General features: G+C 48.6%; 6 protein-coding genes across 6 annotated transcripts; 3 read left to right on the top strand and 3 right to left on the bottom strand.

Moving 5' to 3' along the window:
* Positions 1-154: 154 nt before the first annotated feature.
* Positions 155-1460, top strand: F4817DRAFT_324357 (electron transfer flavoprotein, alpha subunit). The gene is made up of 2 exons (XM_049301632.1): positions 155-581; positions 650-1460. The coding sequence occupies exons 1-2, from the start codon at positions 264-266 to the stop codon at positions 1394-1396; spliced, it is 1065 nt and encodes a 354-aa protein (XP_049163118.1). The 5' UTR covers positions 155-263; the 3' UTR covers positions 1397-1460.
* F4817DRAFT_311643 (FAD/NAD(P)-binding domain-containing protein) lies at positions 1455-2994 on the bottom strand (the record flags this gene model as incomplete). The annotated part of the gene is made up of 3 exons (XM_049300019.1): positions 1455-2261; positions 2316-2774; positions 2842-2994. 3 exons carry the CDS (start codon positions 2992-2994, stop codon positions 1455-1457), a joined length of 1419 nt encoding a protein of 472 aa, XP_049163117.1.
* Positions 2995-3350: 356 nt separating this feature from the next.
* On the top strand, positions 3351-6117 carry F4817DRAFT_324355 (uncharacterized protein). Its single transcript, XM_049301631.1, has 3 exons — positions 3351-3937; positions 3989-4184; positions 4253-6117. The coding sequence occupies exons 1-3, from the start codon at positions 3777-3779 to the stop codon at positions 5816-5818; spliced, it is 1923 nt and encodes a 640-aa protein (XP_049163116.1). The 5' UTR covers positions 3351-3776; the 3' UTR covers positions 5819-6117.
* A 165-nt stretch (positions 6118-6282) lies between these two features.
* F4817DRAFT_324353 (DNA mismatch repair protein MutL) lies at positions 6283-10271 on the bottom strand. Its single transcript, XM_049301630.1, has 3 exons — positions 9881-10271; positions 9724-9820; positions 6283-9656 (listed from the first exon to the last, which is right to left on the bottom strand). The coding sequence occupies exons 1-3, from the start codon at positions 9911-9913 to the stop codon at positions 6523-6525; spliced, it is 3264 nt and encodes a 1087-aa protein (XP_049163115.1). The 5' UTR covers positions 9914-10271; the 3' UTR covers positions 6283-6522.
* Positions 10272-12217: 1946 nt separating this feature from the next.
* F4817DRAFT_129591 (GPI inositol-deacylase) lies at positions 12218-16553 on the top strand. The gene is made up of 2 exons (XM_049297730.1): positions 12218-13288; positions 13348-16553. The coding sequence occupies exons 1-2, from the start codon at positions 12704-12706 to the stop codon at positions 16195-16197; spliced, it is 3435 nt and encodes a 1144-aa protein (XP_049163114.1). The 5' UTR covers positions 12218-12703; the 3' UTR covers positions 16198-16553.
* Positions 16554-17389: 836 nt separating this feature from the next.
* F4817DRAFT_129568 (MFS general substrate transporter) lies at positions 17390-19563 on the bottom strand. The gene is made up of 3 exons (XM_049297729.1): positions 19368-19563; positions 18318-19285; positions 17390-18242 (listed from the first exon to the last, which is right to left on the bottom strand). The coding sequence occupies exons 1-3, from the start codon at positions 19449-19451 to the stop codon at positions 17624-17626; spliced, it is 1671 nt and encodes a 556-aa protein (XP_049163113.1). The 5' UTR covers positions 19452-19563; the 3' UTR covers positions 17390-17623.
* Between the last annotated feature and the right edge of the window lie 570 nt (positions 19564-20133).

The raw sequence follows: 20133 nt of genomic DNA, 5'->3' as shown, positions 1-20133 counted from the left end.
TAAGAGTAGCATAAGACACGTGACTTATCTTATTAATATGTATTATGCTGAATGCAACTTGGACCCGATTTATACATATTTACGGTAGATACATGCATAGGCTTCCGCTATCGGGTCCGAATACATGCACTATTCTTACCTCGGTGGAAGCCGTGAACAACCGAATTCATGACGAGGTTCTTAGACGCTTTAGACGCTTAGACGAATTGTAGTAGGCTGGTTTCCGCCGCGAGAAACTTGCCAAACTTCAGTCGCAAAACACAATGCTTTTCTCTACAGCAAGCCGGACAGTTCTTAGAGGCGTCGGCAGCGTGCCGCGCTCTACTTCTACGCTTTCGAGTCCTTTCAACATCAACAGCCCCTCGGCCCTTCGAAGATTATTGTCATCATTGGCCGTCCTAGAGCAGCGCGATGGGAAGCTCAACCACGGTTCCTTGAGCGCAATCACCGCCGCTAAAAAACTTGGGGGCTCGATACATGGATTCGTCGCCGGAAGCAACATTAAGCCCGTAGCAGAGGAGGCGGCCAAAGTAGAAGGCGTCGAAAAGATAATCGCGGTGGACAACGCTGCTTACGACAAGGTAGGCGAGGACGGATCTGCTATTCAATTGAGTTATAAGGCTGGAAGTTAACGTTCATTGAATTGTAGGGTCTCCCGGAGAACTTTGCGCCGCTATTAGTCGAGAATATCAAGAAGGGCGGCTACACTCATATCATCGCAGGACACACTGCTTTTGGGAAGAGCTTATTACCGCGGGTCGCCGCACTTCTCGACTCCCAACAAATATCAGACATAACTGCTATTGAAAACGAGAACACCTTTGTACGCCCGATCTACGCCGGCAACGCCATTGCGACCGTTGAGTCCTCCGATCCAATTAAAGTTATTACTATTCGTGGCACAGCCTTCCCCGCCGCCGAAGCACAGGGCGGTTCCGCAACTATAGAAGATGGCGTTGACCCTAACGTGGAAATTTCGGTGGAGTGGGTTTCTGAAGATCTAGCTAAATCAGACAGGCCGGACCTGGCGACTGCTGGTAGGGTTGTCTCCGGAGGTAGAGGTCTCAAATCGAAGGAGGACTTCGATAAGATCATGCTACCGCTTGCAGACTCGTTGGGCGCTGCAGTCGGTGCTTCTCGCGCCGCGGTAGATAGCGGATACGCCGACAACAGTCTTCAGGTTGGACAAACGGGTAAGGTGGTTGCTCCTCAATTATACCTTGCCGTTGGAATTTCCGGTGCCATCCAGCATCTGGCGGGTATGAAGGACAGCAAGGTGATTGCAGCGATCAACAAGGACGCCGAGGCGCCGATATTCCAAGTAGCAGACGTGGGATTAGTCGGTGATTTATTCGACAAGGTCCCCGAGTTAACAGAGAAGCTGAAGAGCTCGTAAGTGGATATAAGTATATAAATACAATATTTACAATCGCCCGCGAGGGTATCTCTTTAGTTCAGTTTCCAGCCGCAGATATCATATCCTTTGTGCTCGTGAACTTCTCCCGTTCTTTTCCTAATAGCAGACCCCGCTCTCTTTCCGCCTTGTCTATCTTCCGCCAGTCGTCCCAATGGATAACCCTGCATTTACCATGCTCTATCCCTGCCCGTAAGGCTTCCCAGCCAGAGCTGCTTTCTCCTTTCAGGAATGGGGCATCAGAATTCCAATCAGAGGCGATTGCATCACCAGTAGAAAATGCGTCCTCCATAGTCGACGCAATGACACCTGTTGGGCCTCTCTTTACCCAGCCAGCGCAATAAACCCCAGGCAAATGCAATGGGTGCTGAGTGCTATCTTCGTCACCTTTTACTCGCAATACCCGTCCCATTCCATCATTGTCGATAATCCCCTTCCTATCATCAAACGAAATGCCCGCCTCCTCAAATCCAGGAAGAGCAACAGATTTATAACCAATGGAACGGAATGCTATAGACGAGGGTATTGTTACTTTCTCGCCAGTGCCAACAACACTCGAGGACGGGTCAAAAGGCGACACTAGTGATGTTCGTTCAAATACCGTACTTTCGATATTTCCATCGGGTCGACCGAGGAATTCAGTTGGAGATAAGCAAAAGTCCAAGGACCATGACTTAGCAGCCTCCTCCAACCGGGCTGTTGAGCCTTTCATCAATATTTCCATGAGTCTTCGCCGAGCTCGGGGCAGCTTCGAAATCTCATCCGGGATGAGCGACATATCGATGTCGTGGAAAGCAACACCGTGAAGTTTCATCAGTTCTCGAATTTCCTTGATGGTGAAAGCAGCCTAGGGGAATAATCAGTACTCAACCAGAGTCTTCGCCGATGTTTTGAAACGCACCTGCATTGGTCCCCTTCTTCCCACAATGTGAACTCGCTTGATGCGGCTCTTTAATAGGGTTTCGATAGCCGCCTCTGTTATATCTGACTTTCGTAATATATCTACATTCTCCAAGAGCATCCTGGCAACGTCAAGGGCAACATTGCCTTGACCAATGATAACAGCCTCATCTCCTTTAGTGAGATCCGGTGCGAGGTCCGCGTATTCTGGTAGACCATTATACCAGCCTACAAACTCGCGGGCCGAGTAGATGCCCTGCAGCTCAGATTCACCAGGGATTCCGAGACGCTTATCTTTAGATGCACCGTAGGCAAATACAACAGCATCGTAATGATGCATCATAGAAGCCAACGGAATTGTACAGCTGCTAAAATGACCGCCTGCATTACCGATGGAGACATTCCCAATAAATGTAAAGTTAGGAGAGCTTGCAACTTCTTGGAATTTCTCTTGGCAGTTCTATGTTCATAAATTGTCAAATACAGTTCATTACATTGATATTATAGTTAATACATTTAATCCATACCTTGACTTCAGGATGATCTGGCGCAACGCCGAATCTCACTAGACCATATGGCACAGGCAACGCTTCGAACATGTCAACCTTGGTTTTCGGTACCTTGGACATGACCCGGTATGCCGTATAGAAGCCGGCCGGACCGGAGCCAACTACGGCCATTCGGAGGGGCCTATCATGTCGACTTGCGGTCGAATAATGTGATATTCTAGTGGCAAGGGATGCAGAACTTCTGTGCCGACAGGTTGTGCGGAGCCATGAGTTTGCTAGAGGCCTCATGATTTATAATATTAATAAAAGATAATAATTGCTATCACATATCTCTAAAATTATAAGGTGTTGTATTAAAATAGTCACTGCGGTCGAGAATTCGTAAAATGACGTCGAATTGAAATTTTGGATTATCTTCTCGGTGCTCCGAGGTCCGACATCGCCGTCCGCGGCCGTTTGCCGATTGACAAATCGACGGACTCGAGCACCAACTTTTAGTCTTAGTCTACATAACATCCATCACATACATAATTTATTTATATAGGTGTCTAATCGAAGAGTTGGCTAATCGAAATGATTATCGCTCAAAATGCGCAACGTTGTAATATTACCCGACGCGAAGCCGCATCGTAATCTAAGAAAATATCAGCCGAGTTCCAATGGGATTTATTCTAACCGCCCGTTGCTGTGGAAACGGCAACTTCCCAGGTTCCCATCCCACGATACACAACCCCGTCATTTCGTTATGTACCTGCATATGTTGTATTTGTATTGTATACATACCTACATACCTAGATCACATCCCACCTTCTTTCTTCCCCACATCATGGCGCTCCCGCCTTTTTCGCAGTCATAAGATCACACATTCCAGTTAAAACTGTCGATCCAATCCTGCCCTCACCTATCAATAAATGTCGCTCAGCCTCGCCAGCTAGAGTGAGACGTCCGTAGATATGGGCGCTCAACAACCCTACTTGTACGATGCCGAAAGGCGTGACTCTCAATCCCCCGAGAAACCATTCGATCCCAAGGCCATCACAAGAGCAAGCTGGGAACCGAAACCTAAGAAACAGAAGCAGAAAGGCCCATTCATAGCCTTCAACCGACATCCTGAGTAAGTCGCAACTAGTTAACTTAGATGATTATTATGGCTAATCTATCCAAGTGCGCATGTCGTGCCGACTGGGCGCACTTCAATGTTCAAGCCTATGAGCAGCACTACGAAGTGGTGGATCAAGTTCATGAGATATGTTCAATTATTCCTTCGCATCCTGGAGATGATTGGAGGCGGTTGTTTACTCGTCCTCATGATACTGATCTCTAATGTTGATCCTCTCGCTTCTTGGGTTATGAGAATTACAGTACGTCTTACATAGGTACCTTACTCGCTTATATTAGGATTCCTCACTCACTCACCTATACTATTTAGCCTGGTGTTGTAGCTATTAGTTGTGTCTACGCAATTTGGCATCTCATAAGACCCGCCGGGTCAAGACCACCCGGTTCGTCAGCAGCTTATCAGATGTTCGCCGGTGTCACGGACTTGGCAGTTATACCGCTATACGCCTTCGGTGTCATCTCCGTCGTTAACCACGGCAAGGAGTGGGAACTCATTATCACGGCTTCGCCCGAACTTACTGACCACCTTATTCAGAGCGAGTACTTCGCGCTCATCTGCGCTGGTAGCCTACACGTCGTTTCGCTCTGCATATCGATCTGGTTATGTCTGATGTTCCGAAGAATCGCTGACATGCCACCGGACTTCAACCCATTGGAAGACCATCTTACCTCTCGCGTCAAACAGCACAAGCGGAACAAGTCGTCTGTCGCAACTAGCTACACTGCGGTCTCGGATGACTCTAATCGTCTTGATTCACCTCTCGAAAGCTATCGTAACTCGGGTGTCCCGTACGAGGACCTCTCGCGACCACCCAGCATCCCATTTATGCACACACGCACCGGTTCCCGAGACTCTTTCGCTTCGTCGAAGCGCGACTCGCGATGCGACCTCCCTAGCAGACAATATCATATCACACCGGGCAACTCTCCCCGCAATAGTGTCGCGGAATTGAAACGCCTGTCTACCCCACGAGTCGCCCAGCGCGCAAGCTACACCGAGGTCCCGCTGCATGAGACCGGCGCAGCATCGCCATCCTCATCTCGACCGAGCAGCATCACCATCGCCCCAACCCCCTCTCCCCACCAACCCACCAACGCCTCGCCAACCCGCATCGCCAAGTTCACCGAAGCATGGTACGCCTCCGAATCTCTCATCAACCGCACACAAGAGCGGCAGCGCGCCCTCAAAATCGCCGAACGCTCGCGCCAGTCCCAGTCCCAGTCCCAGCAGTATGAGGCCGTGAACCAACGGTACAATTTCGACGACTCAGACGACGACTCGGACCGAGAGAATAACGACATGATGCGCCCCGACGAGTCCGACCTCGAGGCCGACGATATCCCCAGCAGCCCCATCGACGTCATGGGTCACCTGCGCCCGAATCCGCTGCGCTTGAACCCGACTCCCCAGGGGCAGCCGCAGGTCGTGCAAGGCAGAGATATTGCAAGTAGACGGAAGACGGCGTTCGAGCCGCTCTCGGAAGTCAGCTACAACACGCGCAGCGTGAGCGGTAGCCAGGACATCGTGGACGAGAAGGCCAGTCCAACGCGAGCCCCGTCGTTCTGGCGCCGTAGCTTGATCGTGCCCAAGAGCGGCGGTGCGGGCGGTGCACGCAATAGGGACTCGTCCATTCAGCCTGATGGCGATTTCTACGCCAAACCATACGGCGAACTGAAGCCTGCCACGCCACCCGTCATGCTCGGAGAAAAAGCGGCGAAAACAGGAGGTAATCGCCAGGTCTCTTCTGGTAACGATTACGGCGACCTAGGGAGCGGGGACGCGGGTACGTGGAGAAGAAATGTCAGCGGTAAGATTGCGGAGGAGGGGCTAGGAGGGAATAGGTATTCGCGGTATAGCATTCTTAACGAGGATTAAGGGGACGCGGAATGCTTTGGATTGGACATGTAGGCGGGTTGGTCCGGTGTAGGCTGCTTGGAGTTGTTGTGGTCTTTGGACTTTTTGTTGATTTCTCCGGAAAGGGGACGGGGAGGGGGAGGCGGTGCGATTGATATGTAATGATGACTTCACGGATGTAATACTAAGGTAAACGAAACAGGAATTGGAACTGGATCTGGATCTGGATTTTGGCAGGTCAAATAGGGCTCTAGTTTCATGGCGATAATGAGGAGTTAAGATAGTACCTGTGATGAATAAGAGATACGATACTCTAGGAAGTAACAGTGCTCGTGAATAGTGTTGTGATGAGATGTGATATTTTAACTCTTCTACTGTAGAACTGCTATATATAAGGTTAGGTAGGTTAGGTAGTTTTGATACTAACAGACGAATAATCACCGGCGAGAGAATCTATCAATCCAATCTAGTATCATACCGTCTATCCTTACCTTTCCGTGCGTGTTAAATCCCAAGATCCAGTATTGCAAATAAATAACTAGCGATTAACTATACATTCTCAAGTAAACACTTGCACTATTATATTGACAAGGGGTATTATCCATAAAATCTAACAAGCAGACCCCTCGTTGCCATACGCCCTAACAATGCAGCATACATGCAAAGTACTAAAAACCCAAATACTCAAATAGCGATACATACATACATAGGTAGGTACCTACATACTACAGCTCATTCTTCTCCTTAACATACGCACTCCAGTCCGTCCTTGGCGTTCTCTCGCCGCCGAATCCGTCGCCCTCCCTCCACGCCATCTCGGTCCACGCGCCGAGGCCGCACAGATGCCGCATCGTCGGACGGCCGTGGGGGCAGTTCCACGGCTTATCCAGCTCGCCCATGTGGCGGACTAGCTTCTCCATCTGCTTGAGGGTGAGGGACTTGCCGATCATGACGCTACTGCGGCAGGCGCGCATGGCGAACATCTTGCGGACCTTGGAGGGTCGCGGGATGGAGTTTGCCGATGTAGACTGGTGGTCCGTCAGGATCGAGATTAGCTCCTCGAGGTCGGCGAGCGAGAACGTCGTCTCCCGGCTAAGCGGCAGGCTGAGAAGTTGGCAGCGGGATCCTACCGGCTGATCGCCGCTCTCGTCCATGGCTACGATGAAGCCGTTCGCCTCCAGGGCTTCGAGATTCTCTCTAATTACTTCTTCCTCGAGAGCTGTGAGCTCTAACGCCTTGGGCTGGACCAGCCTTTGAGACTGCACAACAGTATTAGCCTGAAGCCGCTCGAAGTTGTACTTTTCGTCTGTCGCATGCTGGTCAATAATGAAAAGCTCGTCATCTCTATCGCGCCTTTCCTCGGTGTCCTCAGGGTCTACTTTGGCCGCACGAACCGCTATAATGAAGCCTAGGTTGAACTGCCCAATAATCTTCATCTTCCCGAAGTCAGCTTTCGAGATCGTCAGAGACAATTTCTCCTCGGCGTCCTCGGCATCAAGTCTTTCCGCGGCAAGCTTAGATCCCGTTGTTAATGAGATATCCTCAAGATATTCTTGATGCATTGCTAGGGACCTTCGTATATGTTGCTCATCTATACGCAACGTTTGTAGTAAGGGGAGAGTTGAATCTTTCTTCTTGGTACCGCCCTTCACGAAGCTTTGTGTACGTTTCTGTGTCTCTTCAGAGACGGCAGATCCTGAACCGTGAGCAGTAACAGTAGTAGCTCCCAACTCAATTTCTTCCTGGGTATCTTCAGTCTGCTCGTCTATATGCGCATCACCTGGAGACAGACTTGGAGATGGTGGCACGTCGTCTTGTAGATGATTATTTACACTCTCAGGTCCAGGGGATTGGTTATCAGATTCGTGACCTTGCTCTCCAACGCTCTCCGTGGCCACTTCGCTCTGAGTTGGTTCCTCGTCTTGATTGTCCTGCTCATCGTCATTGTCTTCGACAAATAGCTGTTCACTGGAACCATCAGAATCATCCGAAAGTTCCGTTGCTTCTGGGGTTATCTTAATATGCATCGGCTCGGCTTCCTTCGATTGCGAATAGGCCGCAAACATCTGCGTCAAACGTCCGTTAAATGAAGGCATCGAGGCAGCCTCTTTTGAAGCTCGTTGTCTCGTCGATGGCTCGCGGGTCCTATCATCTCCTGTTCGTTGCTTTTTCGAAGGAGAGCCAATAATGCTAGTAACTGTATGGTTACCTACCGTAATCGTGGCCACTTCTGGCGCTGATCGCTTCGTAGCTGCAGATGAGCTAACTCTACTCGTCTTGATGTCCGACACACGAGATGAGGTAGATACGGCTGGTATAGGTGGTTCAATTACTTCTCGAGTGCTTGATGCCTGACTAGCGTCACGTCTACTTGTCTTGATCTTGCTTAACTCGGCCAAACGCGCACGGAAATCTGTCTCCTCGCTGGGCTCTTCCTCTGAGGGTGCAGGAGGTGACGCCGGACCTTTAGCACTACTCTCAGGGTCATGGACGCCATCTTCTGTATAACTTTTCGCAAATTTAGAAAATATATGTCCTTTCGACTTTGAAGCTTCTGGTCCGTCATCTTCCAAGGCGCTAGTCGCGGTTGAAGGAGTATCAGCACGGAATTCTGATTTCCGTTCGACCCATCGACTCATTAGATTGAGATCCTGACTATCAGGAGCTGGTGATTTCGTCGAGACTGAGCTTTTCGGTGCTGACTCGCTTGTAGACTTGTCGTCTTCAATTTCGTCCTGATGTTCTGTGTCCTTTGTATTCATAAACATTGAAATTTGCCGGGGCTCGTTCTCAACTGAGATGGAATGTTTTGACCCAATTTCAGAGAGGGGGGTATTTTGTCTACTTATCGAAGGCTTTTTGAAAGGTGTCTGTTTTGAAACTGATAATTGGGATGTCGGCAATGCATACTCTTGCGATTCAAACAAGGCAACGAGAGCCTCCCTAAGGTTGTCGAGCATTCGAGTTTGATCATGCAAGAGAATCGTGCGCTTGTCCGGACTGACATTAACATCGTAGAGATGGGTGTCCAGTTGAATATCAGCGAAAATAAAGGGAGATTGGGAGGCATTGTAGGATTTATACACCTCATTAAATACTTTGGCGAACTGTGGCAGGCCACAAGGGCGACCGTTCACGAAGAACATCTGCCTATCTGGAGTCTGACGCCCTTCTCCATGGGCAGGACGAGATACATGCCCCTTAATATGGATTTCGTGAACGTTGCTACTATCGCCCTGCGCGCTCCATTTCTGGCCTGGTGCGCTGGTAAGTTCTAGCTCGAGCTTCAGGTCTAAGGGAATAAGGACGGCTAGGGTTTTTGCTCCGAACACATTAACAATATTTTCCCGAGTTGTCTGGTTGCCCTTGGTGGAAAATAGTACTATCCGCTTGCCCTTGTTCGGCTGTTGAGACACAGAGAATTTAAGTCCAGTCTGGATGCAGGCATATTGGTTGAGTACGCCAATGACCTTGTTCCACTCCCGTTTAATATTCCGCTCCAGTTCGCGGCGACGGACGGGTAGATTATGGAAAAGTCCTTCAATAGTCACTGTAGTGCCTTTCTGGGCAGCTACGATACTCGTGCTGCAAAGCTTCCCCGAGGTTTCGAATTCCAGCTTCGATCCTTTTGGGGCGTCTGATGCCAGGCATGTTGTCACAGTGAATTTAGATAAGGCGCAAAGGGACGATAAAGCCTCTCCTCGAAAGCCAAAGGTTTGGAGGGAGGAAAGATCTGCATATGTGGATAATTTAGAGGTGTAATGCTTTAGTGCTAATGTCTCGTAGTTCTGTTTGGATATGCCTGAGCCATTGTCCTGAACCTCGATAGAATCTAGGCCCTGGTTCTTGAATCGAACCTCTTTCAGGTGGAATTCCTATTAGTTAATGAATAGAGATACAGTAACAAATAAATAAAAAGAACGAACCAATGTTTGTGGCTCCCGCATCCAAACTATTCTCTACCAACTCTTTCACCACAGAGCATAGATCAACGATGACTTGACCGGATTGAATTTGGTGGATCTAAATTACTCAGTATTTATATTATGATGATAATATAGAAGAGGTTAGATGACTACTTACAGTTCGTGCCTCGATGGCCTTGATAGTCGCCATCAGACTGTCAGTAAGATGATACTTAGTCCAAGTATCAATAGGTATTAACCTCTTCAGCCTCGTCGCGTCATACCTAATCAATTAAATTGAAATGGAGAACGCGTCCAAGTTCCGAGGTAGTGTGGCGCAGCGCATAAAGTGGCGTCTCAGAGCTCAGGTACCTAACCTTATTCATGGAAGTTCCAATTTTACCTTTCACAGTTGATGCGAGGGGAACTGTGCAATTTTACTGTGTCTCTGTAGTTACGAGATTTTCAACCGCTCTTCTAAAGCGTCTGTTGAGAATTAAAACTCTGCTGTATTTAACGATACATATATGTACCTATACATGAAATCCATATCAAAAGGCGAGTTAAGGTTGACGAACTCTGAGGATTTGTAAGTGTGCTTGAAGAAGAAGTTGAAGCAATGCATATGTAAGTCTGAACTTCCAACATCTCTAGGTTAGCTGCATGCTGCATGCTGCATGTCTGAAGCACTTATAACTTGTACCTTGGTACCGCCTAAAGTGTGCACTTGCTTAAGGCAGTTATCATAGAGCAAACTTTCATTTCTGCTCTTATCTTAGGCAGTTTCTTTCAACCTGGAGTCCAACATACGAAGCCAATCCCTAAAACAGTTCTTGGCAAACTAGCCGTTGCAGCATTGGTTTGAATGTAGGAGGTAAGTATAATAAGTAATGTCGATATCGGAAAGCTCGGAATACAAACCTCGATATCCTTGCCGTCAACTTCATTCGATATCATTCCCACTCCCTCCATCAGGGAAACAAGCTTGTATGACGTTTCAAAGACCCCCCCTCGGGATCCGACGATACAAGCTACGGATTTTAAATAAAAAAGGTAATTATTTTCCGTTTCCGATCAAGTTCATTTTCTGTGTGCGGAACTGGTAGGTTGACCGCTCTATTAAATCATCTGGGAAGGCTTTGGAGCCAGTGAATTCAGAATGTTATCTTGGACGCTTCCGATGTGGAGCGAATATGTTCAGCTATCTGTGGTGTATCTTCACAAAGGATGCACGTTATCTGGACTATTGAAACACAACTGCTTACAGCATCTGAGCATCTTCCCGTGTCCGACACAAACCGGGGAGAGTCCGCTTTAGGCGCATGTCTAAATGAGCTCTCACTTTCACGCAATGCCCGTTTGTCAATACGAGTTCCGCTGTTGCATTTTGCCGCTCATATCCAATATTTGTGGCGGCCGAGATGGCCACGGGACGTATGGCGCAAGTAACTGGTCCTAGATAAAAATAAAAACACATAAAAACCCGATGACCCGTATAACCCGTATAACCCGCATTTGTATCTTGTTCGGCACCTTATTCGGCACCTTGTTCGGCACGGCGCTTGCTAGTATCAATAACGGGGCTGTGGAGAGCTATGAGGTTTTCTACAGACATGTACACGTGTATTGCCTCAAATTTGGTTCCATCGCTGTAAAACACGATGTGAGACAGCCAGATGGGACAGGATTCGCCGATCGCCAAGTATATCTTGTACCACAATTTGCGGTCTTCAGTGACAAGAATGGTATATCCCCCGCCGACACACGGTACTTTAGCGTTAATCAAGATAGATATAGTATCTAACGTAACACATCGTAATTTCTGTAATTCTAGGTAGTATTTAATATTTAGTATTTAGCAGCTTTATTTTTATGACAATATATAAAATGACAACTGTTACATATCATACTAATACTTTTCTACGAGTAAGTGAATTTCGCAAATTATGCCCTCTGACCCAATGCAGTACCTTTACCTTCCGCTACTGCATGCAGCAGAGGCATGATTCACCAAAGCAGTATTGTTAGATCACTTACACCCAACCAGGCTTAGCTAAGTCGGCAGCAAAAGCTTGGTAATGAAGTTGCATAAGCCAAGCTAACGTCAATTGTTGGACGAAAAACTTGGCCAAGCCAGTATTTTGGCTCGTCACCTCGTGTCAACCCACTGGATTCTTAAATCCGCTAAGATCGACTAGGGTGAAAAAAGACTGCACATGTTCTGGGCGCTACTCATGTACATGGATACCTAGGTACCTGTTATGCAGTTATGGTTCCTTTTTCTACAGGATCTTGAAGAAGCTATCGGGAATTTAGCACTTGGCTCTCCCATTACCCATAATAAACTTTCAAACTTTCCCCGATAGCCCCCAAATTTTAGTGCTAAGGCGCTAGAATTCAGTGCTAGTTGCAGGTAGTTGCAGGTTAATGAAGCATGTACATGCTACTTTTTATGTAGAAGCATTGCCAAATCGTATCTCAATTCTAACTCAAGACGTCCCGCGCTTGCAATTCCCACTCATTCCGTCTTCTCGCTCCAACCCGTTCAACTCAAAAACATCCACTAATAAGGCATCTTAGACATCCTTTTACAACAACGTCCACCAATACAACAGTTGTTGCAAAACCGGCGGGTTGGACGACCGACATTCGTTTTCAAACATTTTGCAGGCCGAGAGGAAAGCGTACGTAGGCGAGCTCGGTCTATGGGCACGGATTGGTTCTCTCCTTAATAAGATCGACAGTTCTCCAACGTCCCTGCAGCTTAGCTCTTAAATTCGTCGTTGCGCAAGTAGAGTCGTGTTCGTGTCTCGACTAGAACTGCCCTTCCCGCGTTAGCTATACGTCGAATTTCAGCGACAGAATCGTTTCGCAACGTATGACGAACCCCCAGATCGAACTACACGAGTTTATTAAGAACCAAACGACAGCCGCATTAATAACCCTACGTGTCCATACTCCTGTAAAATAAGAGGTCTCTCACGAGAGCCTCTTCATCCTCATGCAGAGGCGCTCATCGGGATCGTCCGATGACAGCGCCGATGTTCCTGTCAAGATCTCGCGCCCTCATGGACAAACGAGGCTGGGCGACGTGAGTTCTTCTGTCCGACATTCCCATGATGCTCGCCAATCAGAACGTCCCCAGAAAGAGGGCGCTAGATCGTCATCCGCTAGGAGCCGGAGACCAAGCAGCAATATCAACTGGAGACTTTCCCATAGTCGCGATGGGTCTACCGAAAAAGTACCAGCAACCTCTCGTCTCCCGTCCACGACATTATCGCCAGACTACCCGAGTATGGAAGGTGAGAAGACGGCATCGTCAAGACGAAGGAGTCAGCCTCCGCGATCTTGGAGTCCTTGGGCTATGTCTCTCTTAACCATCTTTACAAGCGTCGTAGGCCTCAGCATGCTGGTTGCTGTTCTATATTCTGCTATCACCCTACATTGTGATCCCAAGGGCTGTCGCATGTCCTGGATGAGTCCGTCATACGCTAAATTTAGCGATTTTGATACCGAGCATACTCGGTTTGCTACCAAATACTCGTTGTATCTTTATCGAGAGCAAGGATTCGACAATGGACCAAAGGTACGGAAATTGAGAATTAACAGTTATTTCCGAATTGAAAATATTGACTTGATGTGTAGATCAAAGGAATACCAGTGCTGTTCATACCAGGGAATGCTGGCAGCTACAAACAAGTTAGATCCATTGCATCGGAATCTGCCAGATATTTCCACGATATCTTGCAGCACGATGCCGCTGCCATAAACGCAGGCGCTAGGAATTTAGACTTCTTCACTGTCGATTTCAACGAAGATTTCACTGCTTTCCATGGGCAAACCATGCTCGACCAAGCCGAGTATCTAAATGAAGCCATCAGGTATATCCTCTCCCTCTACCTGGACCCAAAGATATCAGAACGAGACCCGAGTCTCCCGGATCCTTCATCGGTTATTATACTAGGTCATTCCATGGGGGGAATTGTGGCGCGGACTATGTTCATCATGCCAAACTACCAGCAAGACTCGGTCAACACGATCATCACCATGTCTGCTCCGCACGCTCGGCCTCCTGTCACATTCGATCCAAAAATTGTTAGTATCTATAACGATATCAATAACTATTGGAGACGGGCCTACTCGAAAAGGTCGTCGGCTGAAAATGCTTTGGGCCAAGTTACCCTGGTGTCCATCGCTGGTGGTGGTTTAGATACTGTTGTCCCATCGGATTATGCTGGTCTGGAATCCATCGTACCTGAGACTCACGGTTTCACCGTTTTCACATCTACAATTCCTACAGTTTGGACAAGCATGGATCACCAGGCAATCACATGGTGCGATCAATTCCGGAAGGTCATCGTCCGCGCGCTTTACGATGTCGTCGATAACCGCGGAAGATCACAGACTAAATCGAGAGTAGACAGGATGAAGGCATTCAAGAGGCGATTTTTGTCCGGCTTGGAGAGTTTTGTTGAGAAGAGCCTTCCAGAGATAGCCTCGTCGACGTTGCTAACGCTAGAAGATCATTCAACTACCGTCCTTCCTTTAGGTGATCGTCTTGTTCTCCGCGACCTAGGTTCGGACAGAAAAGCCAAGGCATACCTTCTCACTATTCCGTTAAGTGAATTTTCTGAAGGGAAGAAGTTGACCCTGCTCTCAGACAGCAAACTCGATCGACCAGGCGAGGACGGAAAACTTGAGGTCCTGTTCTGTAATTTCTACCCGCCGCAAGCTGGACAGGCTAACCAACCGTTCTCAATGAATATCGATCTCTCCGACGATACCACGGATTCCACAAAGGACTCAACGAAACTTGCCTGTAAAAATGCCGCGTCCGATGTAGTATCGCTGCCGGCTTCTTCACGTTTCACGAAGAATCCCTTCTTCAAAAAGGATGAGTGGCAAATCCCGCCATTTTCATATCTCGAGTATGACGTTGAAGATATATCAGACTACGGGTTTGTTGCAGTCATTGATAAAACCACGATTCCGACGGCCGGATGGTTGGTAGCTGAATTTAGTGATAAAACCGACGCTCATTTAACTCGACATGTTGGTCCAAGGCGTCTCTTTAACTTTGGTTTGTCGCTTCATCTTCCTGCGAACAGACCAATGGTAACCGAAGTGAAACTTCCATCGGTTCAGAGCAGCTTGTTGGCGTACAATCTCAAAATTGACGGCCAATCCTGTGATGAACGGGAACAGCTATTTACTCCACTTGTCCGGCAGTATCTTTCTGAGCCTTACGAGTCCAAGTACTTTGTAAATGCCCACGAGGTGGAGATTAGTCTTCACGGTGTCTCGCCCTACGTGCCTCCCCCCCTAAAGCCTAGACAGTCTGATGACGGCCTTAGCCTTCAACTCTGGACGGACCCGACGTGTGATTCGAGTATTTCAATTCATATCACGATCGATACTATGGGCAGTCTCGGAAAGCTGTACATGCGATATCGCACCGTCTTTGCGTCTTTCCCCTTACTTATTGTTGCACTCGTATTACGAAAGCAATTCCAAGTATACGACAGTACTGGGGTCTTCATCCCCTTTTCCGAGAGCTTAGACTTCTGTCTTCGACGATCGCTGCCGATGTTATTCTTATCTATGACCCTCTTATCGCTTTCGATGGGCCAGTCGGGCTCGACTGGGTCAAAAGGTTTTTGGTTTTGGCAGAATAGCACGGCTGATGTCGACTTCGCGCAGAACGACCTGCTAGTTGGTACTTCAGACCCGTTCTTCTGGTTTCTGATCCCGATGATAGGAATTATCTGTACTGGAGTGTGTACGGCTCTCCACTACCTCACGCTATGCCTCACCTGGCTGCTTAGCATAGTCTACGGCTGGGTTTCTGTCCGGCCAGTTGTTCAGCTGCAAGAGAAGAAGCGAGCCTTGTCACCAGCGTTCGCACCTTCACCACCACGGAGACGGCTTATAACTACTGTGGTTCTCCTTTTGCTCGTCTCGACGTTCATCCCATATCAATTTGCATACACAGTTGCATGTCTCGTACAGCTGAGCACAGCTGTCCGAGCCCATCGATCTGCACGCGAGACTTCGTCACCTGCAACCGTCAATTTCAATAACTACGTCCACTCTATTTTCCTCTTGATGTTATGGATTCTACCGATCAACTTGCCGACCCTAGTCGTTTGGGTACGCAACTTGGCTGTCCACTGGTTCACGGCGTTCTCATCACATCACAATGTGCTATCGATCCTGCCGTTCATCCTCTTGGTCGAAACTCTTACCACCGGAAAAATGATTCCGCCAGTAACAAGCCGGCTCCGGTACCTAACCGACATCATATTCTTTGGCATAGCGGTTTATGCAGCTATATACGGTGTTTCGCACGCTTATATGTTGCATTATTTAATAAATCTAGTCGCAGCATGGCTTGTAGCAATCCATTCGACATCCGACTCCTGGACTCTCGCTGGAATATCCTCCATATTCGAAGGCGAACCGGCCGAGAACCGCAAACAGGGTAAAACTCCTTGATATGATGTCAAGAGTCAGATTTACCCGCTTAGTGGTTCTAGATAGATCCTGCGGATCATGTCGGAAGATCTAAATATTAGCCAATCTTGAATTTATTTTTACAAAATCATATCGCATTAGATATGAATACGGGTCGGTACTGGACCTCCAGCCTTGTAGAGACCTAGGTTCTTTGTATATACATCCTAGACCGAGTTGATCAATAGTGTCGAGAAAGCCGAACGTCTACCTACATGTACTACTAGACCGTTCTCGACACTTTCTTATAGGTAGAGCACTCCGCACCGAACGATCTACATCTTAGCACGGAAATTTTTATCTATTTTCTACGAAGGCTTCTCGTCTGTTTCTACGGCTTCGCATTAGCATCAGGGCTGGAGTTTGGGTTTTAGTGGCGGTCTGGCTAGTCGCAAGTAATGGTGACTCTGGTTTTGTCTTCGAGCCTTGTCGCATAAAGCTTACTTGCATAATGCTCGACTACAAATTATTGTCTCATGGGTTGGTGACAACGGCTGCGGCCGGAATTCTTGTACAAAAACACCGGTTCCCAACTTTCAGACGTGCGGGAAACTCAACTTAGGGACACGGATTTCTTTCTTCTTCTTTTTCTATTTTCCTCTGCTCCCCTTTCCTTGGGAGGCAATTTTATAAGAGACGGTCGGTCGGTCGGTCGGAGGTTCCTCGTATTATAGTCAAGAGTTGGGTTATAGATATGGGTTTGGGAACCGATCGACAGACTTACCCGCGTCCGACGGATGCAACAAACCTACCTAATCATAATCTGTTGGGAGGGAGGGACGCGCCGAGAGGTCGCTTAAGGGCTATCCGGAGGACCTTGGACAGTTGGGAGAGACGGAAGGAAGTAATACGGATTTCGTCCCCCTCCCCCTCCAAAGAAAGGGGAATGTGGCGCGCTTTGGCTGGCTGGATAGGCAGATGGCGTTTCGGCCTTACGTAGTTGGGACAGCCTAGATCGCAATAAACTTATGTTCAAGTATTCTACGTTTTATTAATACCCAAACCCAGTATGACTTACATTCCAGAGCCCAGCTCTTCACATGTAATCTTCGCAACCCAGGGTTTGAAACACACCACGACTCTAAAGTGTGAGTGTACTGGTGTCAGATAAGTCTTAGCTCATACACTACACGAACACTATTGAAATTCTACCGTAAGAAAAAGTCTATTGCCGTCTGAGTCTATCTACCTATGCCCCAGTAGGAGCCCCGAGTCTTTACCAATCCCGGTCTATCTGGAAACAAAACCATAACGCCCGCGCCCCCAGGGCGCCTTACTTTATCCCCTAGTTCCCCCCGTCATGAATATCCTGTGGAAACCAACCCAACAACACGCTTCAATATGAACACCGAAATATTGCACAACATGCACGAAACATGGCAGACAGATAAGATCTGCGTGTTGAATCTCACTCCCTAGCGCGAGCTTTACCAGCAGATTCTGCGAGCCGCGTCTTGTGCTGATGCCAGATGACCCAAAGCGTAACCACGAAGCCGAGACCGCAGGCGGCGAGCGTGACGAGATATGCAGCCCAGTAACACTCAAGGCCGTCAACGCAGGAACTCGCGCCATCCTTATCAATGATAGAATGGGCGTCGAAGACAGAACCATAAAATAAATTGAAAATGTTGCTCGAGATGACGGGGGACAGAGTCATGAAGCCCCAGTTCTGGCTCAGGCCGTGGATGCCGAAGGACTCGGCGACGATGGACGGGAACACGCCGAACAGGAACCCGTAACCTAGCCCGCTGAACCCGGACACAAAGCCGAGCAAGTGAGGGTTCGTCACGTTGAGCGCGCAGATCTGCGCCAGCGAGAAGATGCCCGATGCGACTACTAAGCACCATACTCGACTAGCGTGGAGTACCTTGACGAGAAAGTCGGATCCGACGCCGCTTAGCAGTCGCCCCGAGAAGCTGCCGATGGAGAGGATGGAAACGTGCAGCTGCTGACGTAGGACAAGCGTCTTGTCGTCGATCGAGTCGTCGTAATGCCTCCAGAGCGCTGTGACGTCGTTTCCGATATTGCTAGTGCAGAGTTAGAGCCGCATCTTTTGGGTACAATAGCGCGGGTGTAATACACGCGGGCGAGGCAATACTCACTTGATAGTCATAAGGCCGATACCCGAGAGTATGCCCATGATGGTAAACAGCTGCCAAAACTCGATGTTCTTCAAGAGGTTGAGACCTCGGATATCTACACGGTGAGAACGACCCATATCAACACTGCTCTGCACTAACACTTCACCCGGCAAGGAGGAGGACGAGGTAGACTGGGATAGAAGCGAAGACGTTTCATCGGAACCATCGCGGGTACCTGACGGTGCTTCCTCGGTGTCGACAGCTCGGCTGTCTTCCTTGGGGCTTGGGGGGTCTCGGTCCTCTTGTTCTGAGGCATCTTGGGTCATTTTGGAGTTGTTGGAGGTGTCAGAGGTGGTGTTGAACATACCAGGTTCAGATGGATCCCCACGAGCAACACGTGTCTTAGACTCGTCCGACGTTGTACGGTGTAACTGTCGGGAATCTGTCATGCCTGGTTCCGTATCGGGTACGGCATGGTACGGCGAGTGAGGCGGAAGCACGCGCAGAAAGAAAAACCCAACGAAAGTCAAGCCGAAGGTGCCATAAGCTAACAACATTAGGAACTTGCTCGGACTACCGGGGAAGAAGATGGTGCCGATGAGGGCGAAGAAGAAGGCGCTTAGACCGAAGGCGGCAAGAGGAAAGGCGGTAGCGGTGCCACGATGGTGCGGCCAGTTCAAAGCTGAGGTCTTCACGGCGGCGGCGAAAGCCATGCAGCCGCCGAGGCCGGTCAGATACGACACAAAGCACATCCACGGAACGGATCCTTGACCGGCATCATATGCCTGGTGGAGCGGGAAATAACCGAGACCTAGTAGGAAAGCGCCTACGATGACAGCGGGGCGAGGACCCTTGCTGTCGACGAACATGCCTACGGGAACACCCATCGAATACATGCCGAGATTCCCCGCCAGCCCGATCAGGTTGCTTTCGGTAGCAGACAAGAGTAACTTGTCGGCAAATTGGGGTGCCCAAGCCGAATAGACATACTACCGTTCGTTGTCAGAGACGTCGAAGAGATGCTATCGTAGTGGTGGTGATGGATGATGGATGATGGATGATGTGTCTTACATTAGTTCCGCAGGCCAGCGAGATGACGGTCGCGGCGACGCTCGACACAATGCGAGCATTGTAGACTTGGCCCGATACAGTCATATTGAAAATCACACGAGTTAGGTACTAAGTTAGTTACGATGATATCATGTCTTACTTCGCCAGTGACCTTCACAAAAGGGGAAAAGGAGGCTACGATGAACAATTACGAAGGAATATAAAAAAAGGATAGATAATAATAAAAAATAAGATCGGAGGCTGCGTGCAATACAGCACAACAAGTCGTGTAATGCCGGAGAAAATCAGAGATGCGTGTTTCTAAAAGGCTAGATTTGCCATGCCGGAACGTAACGATAGGGAACGAATGAAGTGTACAAAAGTAATCGGGCGTAGTTGTCGCGAAGATGAATGAGATTGATAGGACGACGTCGAAGGAGTGGAGGGTTTAGGACGTGTCGCAGTCGCAGTCGCAACGCAATCGCAATCGCAATCATTACCTAACGGGGGATTGCGCTTTATCGGCTTATCTCGCTTCAAACCCCTTACTGTTTCGGGCTACGAGGCGGATCGACTATCCTTATGGGGCGTTAGTGTACCGGCATCAGGCAAGAGCTTGGGATGAGTGATGTACGAAGTACGAAGTACACGCCTCCGTAATCATATCCGCGCCGGAGGGTCCATCTTTATCTAATCCACATCTTAAGTACATATTGTATGTACCCAATAATCTGTTCGCATGAATACCTTAGGTACTATCGGTGAAAACATTCCCATTACCATAGGT

Source organism: Daldinia loculata (genome assembly GCF_022478755.1).
Source record: "Daldinia loculata strain CBS 113971 unplaced genomic scaffold F4817scaffold_3, whole genome shotgun sequence".
Lineage (NCBI taxonomy): Eukaryota > Fungi > Ascomycota > Sordariomycetes > Xylariales > Hypoxylaceae > Daldinia > Daldinia loculata.
This window is presented reverse-complemented; position numbering and strand designations above follow the sequence as displayed.

Excerpts from the sequence above, each read along its gene's own strand:
- F4817DRAFT_324357 (XM_049301632.1), top strand. The coding sequence starts at position 264 with ATGCTTTTCTCTACAGCAAGCCGGACAGTTCTTAGAGGCGTCGGCAGC. Across the intron at positions 582-649 it reads ACAACGCTGCTTACGACAAG|GGTCTCCCGGAGAACTTTGC; the intron begins GTAGGCGAGGAC and ends ATTGAATTGTAG.
- F4817DRAFT_324355 (XM_049301631.1), top strand. The coding sequence starts at position 3,777 with ATGGGCGCTCAACAACCCTACTTGTACGATGCCGAAAGGCGTGACTCT. Across the intron at positions 3,938-3,988 it reads GCCTTCAACCGACATCCTGA|TGCGCATGTCGTGCCGACTG; the intron begins GTAAGTCGCAAC and ends AATCTATCCAAG. Across the intron at positions 4,185-4,252 it reads CTTGGGTTATGAGAATTACA|CCTGGTGTTGTAGCTATTAG; the intron begins GTACGTCTTACA and ends TATACTATTTAG.
- F4817DRAFT_324353 (XM_049301630.1), bottom strand. The coding sequence starts at position 9,913 with ATGGCGACTATCAAGGCCATCGAGGCACGAACT. Across the intron at positions 9,821-9,880 it reads AGGCCATCGAGGCACGAACT|ATCCACCAAATTCAATCCGG; the intron begins GTAAGTAGTCAT and ends TGAGTAATTTAG. Across the intron at positions 9,657-9,723 it reads TGCGGGAGCCACAAACATTG|AGGTTCGATTCAAGAACCAG; the intron begins GTTCGTTCTTTT and ends TCCACCTGAAAG.
- F4817DRAFT_129591 (XM_049297730.1), top strand. The coding sequence starts at position 12,704 with ATGCAGAGGCGCTCATCGGGATCGTCCGATGACAGCGCCGATGTTCCT. Across the intron at positions 13,289-13,347 it reads GATTCGACAATGGACCAAAG|ATCAAAGGAATACCAGTGCT; the intron begins GTACGGAAATTG and ends CTTGATGTGTAG.
- F4817DRAFT_129568 (XM_049297729.1), bottom strand. The coding sequence starts at position 19,451 with ATGACTGTATCGGGCCAAGTCTACAATGCTCGCATTGTGTCGAGCGTC. Across the intron at positions 19,286-19,367 it reads CGCTGGCCTGCGGAACTAAT|TATGTCTATTCGGCTTGGGC; the intron begins GTAAGACACATC and ends AACGAACGGTAG. Across the intron at positions 18,243-18,317 it reads ATCGGCCTTATGACTATCAA|CAATATCGGAAACGACGTCA; the intron begins GTGAGTATTGCC and ends ACTCTGCACTAG.